This window comes from Liolophura sinensis, chromosome 11, assembly GCF_032854445.1.
Source record: "Liolophura sinensis isolate JHLJ2023 chromosome 11, CUHK_Ljap_v2, whole genome shotgun sequence".
Taxonomy (NCBI): Eukaryota; Metazoa; Mollusca; class Polyplacophora; order Chitonida; family Chitonidae; genus Liolophura; species Liolophura sinensis.
This window is the reverse complement of record NC_088305.1, coordinates 24,676,193-24,683,919: the sequence shown is the minus strand read 5'-3', so window position 1 is coordinate 24,683,919 and position 7,727 is coordinate 24,676,193. Positions and strand designations below refer to the sequence as shown.

The 7,727-nt window shown below is 40.7% G+C and overlaps 1 protein-coding gene across 1 annotated transcript; it reads left to right on the top strand.

The window, feature by feature from the left end:
* The first annotated feature begins 687 nt into the window (after nt 1–687).
* On the top strand, nt 688–7,462 carry LOC135477932 (uncharacterized). The gene is made up of 3 exons (XM_064758154.1): nt 688–708; nt 3,300–3,408; nt 4,452–7,462. Exon 3 carries the CDS (start codon nt 4,515–4,517, stop codon nt 7,320–7,322), a length of 2,808 nt encoding a protein of 935 aa, XP_064614224.1. The 5' UTR covers nt 688–708; nt 3,300–3,408; nt 4,452–4,514; the 3' UTR covers nt 7,323–7,462.
* Nucleotides 7,463–7,727: the final 265 nt, after the last annotated feature.

Below are 7,727 nucleotides of genomic sequence, written 5' to 3'. Positions count from 1 at the left end.
CGAAGTCGGGTGACTTGAGTTGGGGGATACCTGACAGAACTAATATAACATTACACCTTAGTACTTAATGTTGCTGCCTCGCTTGGCGCTCAGCACTAAGAGGTAAGAATAAGAAAACATGACTGGTTGATCTGGTGTTAGTATAATATGACTGGGTGGGGTGTCATGTCTGGTGTCTTCGGCGTGATATGCTTCAGTGGCGAAAGCTCATATGGCGGCATGGACTTGCTCTGCCACAAGAGGATACAGTGTACACACCTAATGACTGTCATGTGACGGGAAAATTGTTGTGCGACGTTTAACGTGCGATACATACATACACACATACCTACATACATACATACATACCTGCGAATACATTCCGAAGCGGTAGAGGAATTGCACAGTAGGCCCAGGCCTACATATAGCCCTATCATTGTTAACAATCGTCTTGCATGTGTCAACATTGAAAATAAAAAATCAATAAAATTATCATTTTGCATTTTTATCTTCGTACAAAATAAATATTATCGTGATGTAAAATGCATAATGTAATGGCCCTCTATAGTCCGTTCGTCCCCCTTTTAGTTGCTGTCAATATCGTCTCCTACCGATTCCAGGAATTATATACAATCACTCTCGTACCTTTCATCGCTTCATCACAGCAGCAGTGCCGGAAAGTAACGAGTGTACAAATAGCGCGAGGACATTGAACAGCTTTTCGCTCAGGTAACGTTTCATGGCACCTTAGCTTCTGAGGCAGGCCGTGTTTGATGGACTACGGTTGTGTTAGGATCTAGTTGAAATGAATTGTTTGTCCGCGTTCGTAAATGTGTGTTCGTAAGCGAAATTTGTGTAAATCTGGAAGTCCAAATTTTCACGTCAGATAGTGGAAAACGTAAGGCATACGTCTTATGGATTTGAAGTGAAAGCAGATAAATCTTTACAACTACAACGGCTACGTCTTGGAAATGATACCGGTAGCGTTAGTTTCAAAACTGTTATGAGTTTCCGCTATTGTAATATAGCGTACATATCCAGAACTGTTGCTTGTCTTCACTTCACACCATGAATCTGTTTTCCCCACTACCATCAAGGAGAAAAAGAGTTGTTGTAAAGACCAGGTTGCTGTCGAGTCAATTCATTGAAGAATCTCCTTTTCACAATGCACATTTGAGAAGTTGGTCAGCGACCAAGAATTTCAACCTTGACTTTACAACTTCCAGAAAAAAAAAATAAAAACAAAGTACAGAAAGCATGAATAAAAGTAATAATAATAAAAATAATAAGTCACAAAACTAATGTTAAATGTAGACAACACTTTCAGACTTTCCCTACCCATGTGGCATAAGCCTGTTTTTATATTTGTTTTATTGCATGATACTAATACAGTTTTCAGTGGTATATGCTGATCTAAACTGACCTCACTCAATGGCCCTGCAGTATTATTATGACAGTTGATCTAGCATGTTGACTGGGCCTACGGGCCGGTTTCATGAAGCTTACTTAGTGTTATGTTGCTCTTAGCTAAATGCACTTTATATCTCTACAACATACATTGCCATGGTAGTTAAGTGCTTACTTTGCTAAGTGAGCTTCATGAAACCCACCCCTGGAGCCTCACGCCAATGTGGAAGCGGTGAGTTCAAGACCGGCTCATGCTGGCTTCCTCACTGGTGTGTGCAAAGATCTGGCAGCAACCTGTGGAAGCTTGTGGGTTTTCCGTGGGCTCTGCCTGGTTTCCTTCCATCATAATGCTGGTGGCCGTCATATAAGTGAAATATTCTTGAATAGGGCGTAAAACTTCAATCAAATAAATAAATTAAATAGTACATTGATAGATCTACATGTATATCCGGGTGTTAGATTGGTACCTGCTGAACTCTGGACAGCAGGAACTTGACCTTGCAGACAGTTGCAGTACAATATATGTTTTACATAACAGTGGCTCAAGGTAATGCTCCACACTAGCGCCACCTCTTGCGAGTAAAAAATATGCCCCTCCTCATTGCTGGAGACACTGAAAAATGCTTTTTGGGAAGGGCTGCAGTCCTCACTTGACAACTCATGGTTTCGATATAATCTAACCATGGTTATGTGTTACAGGAGTTTTTAATTTCGATTCACAAGTGGTTTGTTTTTTGTGGAAATAGAAATGTCTACAACTCATGGGGAAAAGAGAGACCCACATTTATACTCTTAATTTCATTTCTGTACAGGTAATAATTACCTAAGTATGCATGTTCAGAAAAAAAGTGCTGAAAGTGTTTTTTATTGTGGGGGAGGGGGGGGGAGTCGGGAAGGATTACCCTACTCATTACACACTGAACAACCATCCATTTAATATCAGTTTTTGAATTTTTTTGGGATCATTTCTTTCATTTACAGGTTGCTGCAGTTGGGATATTTATTATTTACCAAATCTAAAATCTAAATGTGTAATTTTGAACTTAAAAATTAATTTGAGGACCAAATCTATGTTGCAAGAGGAGAATATAGATAATACTTGTAGATAATATATGTAGATAGTACTCGTAGATAATGTGTGTAGATAATACTTGTAGATAATGTGTAGATAATACGTGTAGATAATATGTGTAGATCATACTTGTAGATCATATGTGTAGATAGTACTTGTAGATAATATGTGTAGATAATACTTGCACATAATATGTGTAGATAATACTTGTAGATAATGTGTAGATAATACATGTAGATAATGTGTAGATAATATGTGTAGATCATGTGTAGATACTACTTGCACATAATATGTGTAGATAATACTTGTAGATAATAGGTGTAGATAATATGTGTAGATCATACATGTAGATATTACTTGCACATAATATGTGTAGATAATACGTGTAGATAATATGTGTAGATAATACGTGTAGATAATACGTGTAGATAATACTTGTAGATCATATGTGTAGATATTACTTGCGCATGATATGTGTAGATAATACATGTAGATATAAATACTTGTAGATAATACATGTTAATGTGTATTCTTGCACTTCATTGTGTATGTAGTATAGTTCTATCCAAGGCCGAGCATTGTATCTTGAGGGCCAGGTTTTTTCTCCAGCTGAATTGTGTGTTAACAACGTTCACACTGATCTCACTGGACATTATAAGTGTACACATCCAGACTCTTCATATGTGTGTTTTTGTATTCAGACTGTGTTTAGTGCATTGCTGGTTAACTGATAGTGCTGATAGTTGTGTAGGAACTGGTCAGTTGTGTATTGACTGCGCATGTAACAGTTATCCAATGTCTTGAAAGTGTAAGATTTCATTTTATTATGTTTGTTCTTCAGGTCCAAAATAAAATATGGGATCAAGATAAGTTTTTCCACACCATGAAATGCAGAGCCAAGAAACTTCATTTTCAATCCACTGGAGTCTTTATTAGACAAGCCTACCTAGGTAACTGGAACAGTAGTTACATATACCTGTTAGAACCTGAAAATTGAAGATATTTGGTCTCAGCGATTTTATTCTTACAAATCCTTTGGAATATTTTCATTCTGGAAGAGGTGATGTGTATCTACATGTACTGTGAAATTATGTAAATAATACTATCTGTTTTTTTTTTGTTTAACATTCTTTTAAGAAAAGATATTATAGCACATTTATAGGTGTCTTTTAATTCCACTGGAGCAGATAGCCATAAATTTAACAAAATAACAGAGCAGCAAAGCACCATGGCACACTTCTAATATAAAGGTGATTTTTTGCTAACTTGAGGTATCATGGAATCACCGACTCATTTAATCTGGATTTTTAAAAATTTCATCACTTGGCCCATTTAATTAATGTTTATAACTACTGGTCATGGGTTTCCTCCGGACTCAGCCCAGTTTCCTCCCACCACAATGCTGGCCACCGTCATATAAGTGAAATATTCTTGAGTAGGGCATAAAACACCTATTAAATAAATAATTCAATCAATCAAAATGCTTGCATTGGCGGCATAGGATTGAGGTCACTGGCTATATCCCCTGAGACTAATATAACTTCACTGTGTGTCCAAGTTCAGCTCATGCTGGCTTACTCTCCGGCTGTACGTGGGTAGGTCTTCCAGCAACCTGCAGATGGTCATGGGTTTCACCCGGGCTCTGCTGGGTTTTCTCCCACCATAATGGTGGCCACCGTCGAATAAGTAAAATATTATTGAGTATGGCGTAAAACACCCCTCAAATAAATAAATAAACTAATATAAGTGTGAAATAAGTCTCAGTTACCACTATCTGTGAAAAATTGTCATTCATGCTGCTTTTACAGCTGTACTCATTACATATTCATTTGGTTGAATTCATAAGAGGCTATCCTTAGAAGAGAAAAGTCTCCCGTAAATTCTTACAGTTATATAGATTTTATAAGTTATAGACCTTGATGCTGTCAAACGAAAATACTAGAAATGTGTGGCATAATTATTTTTTGAATGGAACGTTTTGGTTTCTCTTCAGTCAGTGCTTTCCAACCATTGTGCAAAAGAGGAAAACACTGGTTCAAGCTGTGGTATAGAGATCATGCATTCGTTAAAGAAAACTACATCTACACATACTCCATCGCCAAGACTTACGGATTTAAACGTAGATCGCCAAGTTTCACCGGCTAAGGAAGATTTCCGTTTGGTGGAGATCGATGAAGTCGACAATGTATGCATTATATTTCCTTCTATGGGATCAAAAGATCAGATGCTCCCTATACAAGATCGTCCACTTCCGAATGCTGCTGGACAACCTGCTGTCAAAACAAATCCGACATGTTTTACACACTATCGATATGGACCTAAGACCTGTCTAGAGAAGAGACGAATACATCAGGGAAAGGACGTAATAGGAAATGACCACGATCACCCCAAAATGCAAAGGATGGAGAAAGCCATACATTTTGACGGATGTCGGGATTTACAGGCTTCATACGAAAGTAACACAGGAGGTTGGGTCTGCTATTTGCCCAAGCCAGCTCATACTAGTAATAAAATGTTGATGCATCAAAGCGTAAGTAATTTAAATGAATTTCGAAGCAGCCTGGCCTCGCGGGAAAAAGCCGAACCGCTCGATTTGAGAACTCACAGGAAAGTTTTCACTGGTGAAGTGGCAAAGAGTGACGAGAACGCAAACTCCTGGCTTGGTTTAAATTGTGACTTGGGCGGAGGTAAGTCAAATCTAGATGCGAGTTTGACCAACGATGAAAACCAGAACGAATTGGATCTCTCCGTAATTGTGAAAGCCAACAACATAAGTGAATTTTCTGGGCACGGTGTTCAAGAACTGACAGAGTATGATTCCGAAACTGAGATAGCATCTCCTGCTTCCATAATTGACGATGACAGCCTGAAATCAACCAGCGACACTTGTCCAAGCGATTACTCTGGTGATTTAGACTCCACTTCAATCTCACATGGCCTCTCTGACGCAGCGCAGTATCAAGGTTTTAGAAAGTCCACTCTTTGTAACCAAAATAACACCGAAGATGTAACGATGCGAAAGAAGTGGACATCTGGGGAAATGTCCTTGCTCATTAAAACTGATAAAGTAGGCTCGACAGATGCAAATGTGAACTCCGAATCAGGCGTAAATCTGTCAGTCAAGAAATGTGCGTTTAGCAAACATGACAGCGCAGAAATTGCGGACATTGGTGCCCCTGCAGAAAAATCTTTTCTTTATGACGTGGATGATAAAAAGAAAACTGCCTTGAACAAGGAGTTGAATGTCTTAAATGAACAGAGGCAAATTGTGAACCTTGCGCAGAAAGAGACCTGTAGTACAAAGCGTGTTACGGATTGGGCAGTAGGCATTTTCCGGCGTTGGATGCTGAAAACAAAAGCCAGATCAGCCATGCCTGATCTCTTGAAAATGACGGTACCGCAGATCAACACTTACTTGTGCAAATTTCTCGTCGACGCCAGGAAGACCAACGGTAGTCGCTACCCTTCGAAATCTCTGCAAGCCATGGGACAGGGTTTGTTGCGCTACGTTAGGAATAACCGAGTGTATTCCCAAGCAGAGTGCGGCACTGTTGACGGACTTTTCAGGCCCGTGAACCAGGTTCTATCTATGGAGCTGCGACGGACATTATTTTACGAAAACTTGCAAGGTAGGATGCCGAGAATTAGGCAGCGGAAATGCAATGTCACGAAAAAAGGAAAAGAGAGAAGGGTAAGCGAAAGTCCAAAAAATTTGAAAAAGCCTGTTGTCCAGGTTGATGAAGATGGTGACATCGAGGACAATACCACACATTCTGTTAGCGGCGATTCTCTTTCACATGGCACAGTCCAGTCATCTTACCAGCCTGATGTCGTTGCACCCCGTGATGAAAATCCGCCTTCAGTGTCTTTTGATGTACAAGAAGAGAACAACACTAAAGCACACGGTGAAATCTCTTTAAGCCACGAAGAGGGTGGAATCGCAAAACCCATCTTATCTCTCTCCACTTCTAATAGTCTCCCCATGTCCTTCAAACCTTTGCCGTCAGGGAAAGAGAGTGGTCAACGTGCGTCAGTCAAGGGCAAGAGTACATTGAGAAACACCCGATGGGCATATTCGCACTTCAACAGGTGGCGTTTAGCTCAGGGAGAGCTCGGTAAAGCGCTTATTCCGGACATTGTGGATATGAGCCCGGACGAGGTGAACTGTTACCTAGCAGACTACATAACCAACGTCATGAAAACTGATGGCACTTCGTACATTCCGTCATGTCTCTACTCCCTGGCCTGTGGACTCTTACGTCACGTCCGAAGCCAAGGCAGGAACGATCTCGACTTTATGAACTCCAAAGACAGTCGTTTCGCTGATTTCCAGAACGCTTTGGCGACCCGTGTGAAATCTCTTGGGCAGCATGAACCAAAAAGTCGACCAAGGCTTCCTTCTCTGAGACTTTTGACCCCAGCACAGGAGGAAAAACTCTGGCAGTACCATGTGTTTGGCCTTGAGACAGCAAAAAGCTTACAGTACTCAGTGTTTTACTACAACTTTAAGCTTTTTGGTATCAAGTCTTACATGGCACACAGGAACCTCCGGCGACTTCAGTTTTCGGTGACAAGGCACAACGGAGAAAGCTGCGTGTTGTTTGACAATCGCGATATGGGAGACAAAATGTTACCAGAAGCCGGTGGGTATCGTCAGGTGTATAGGGAAGAACCTGGATCCAGCCCGGGATCTTTAGTGGAGCTGTACGAAGTCTATCTGACAGCAGTAGGACCCACTGGACCGTTCTACAAACGACTTTTAGGTTTGCAAGGTCCCACTTCACGGTTCTCGAAGCAGAGCGTTGGCATCCGTGCCCTGTATGTGATGTGGACGGATATCTGGGAAGCGGTGGTTCTGGAGTAATGAATATTTCTTTGGAAGCTGAACCTCAGTCTACAGCGTCGTTATAACTTCATCTGGAAACGTAAATCTGACCTTAATAGTTTAGTATATGGAAGAAGTTGGTCCATTTAGTCAGTAGGCTGTACTACCAAATAGATTCCGTCTTCCGTCTTCAACCCTTTTGGGTTTCCTCTACCATATCATCGTATACACAAGCTACAATGTCACTCCTGAATAGCAATGTGTCTTTTGAACATGGTAGTGGATGCTTGAAACCAGCTTTGGCTGATTTCGTAAATGCTTAATCTCACACGTGTGTTAGGTACCTGAACAGGTGAGGCAGTGCCCTCTCTATTCTGCCGAGATGACACGAATCTCTGAGTGGTTATATAAGCAGAAAATGGCTGATACATCCCCAGTCAAATG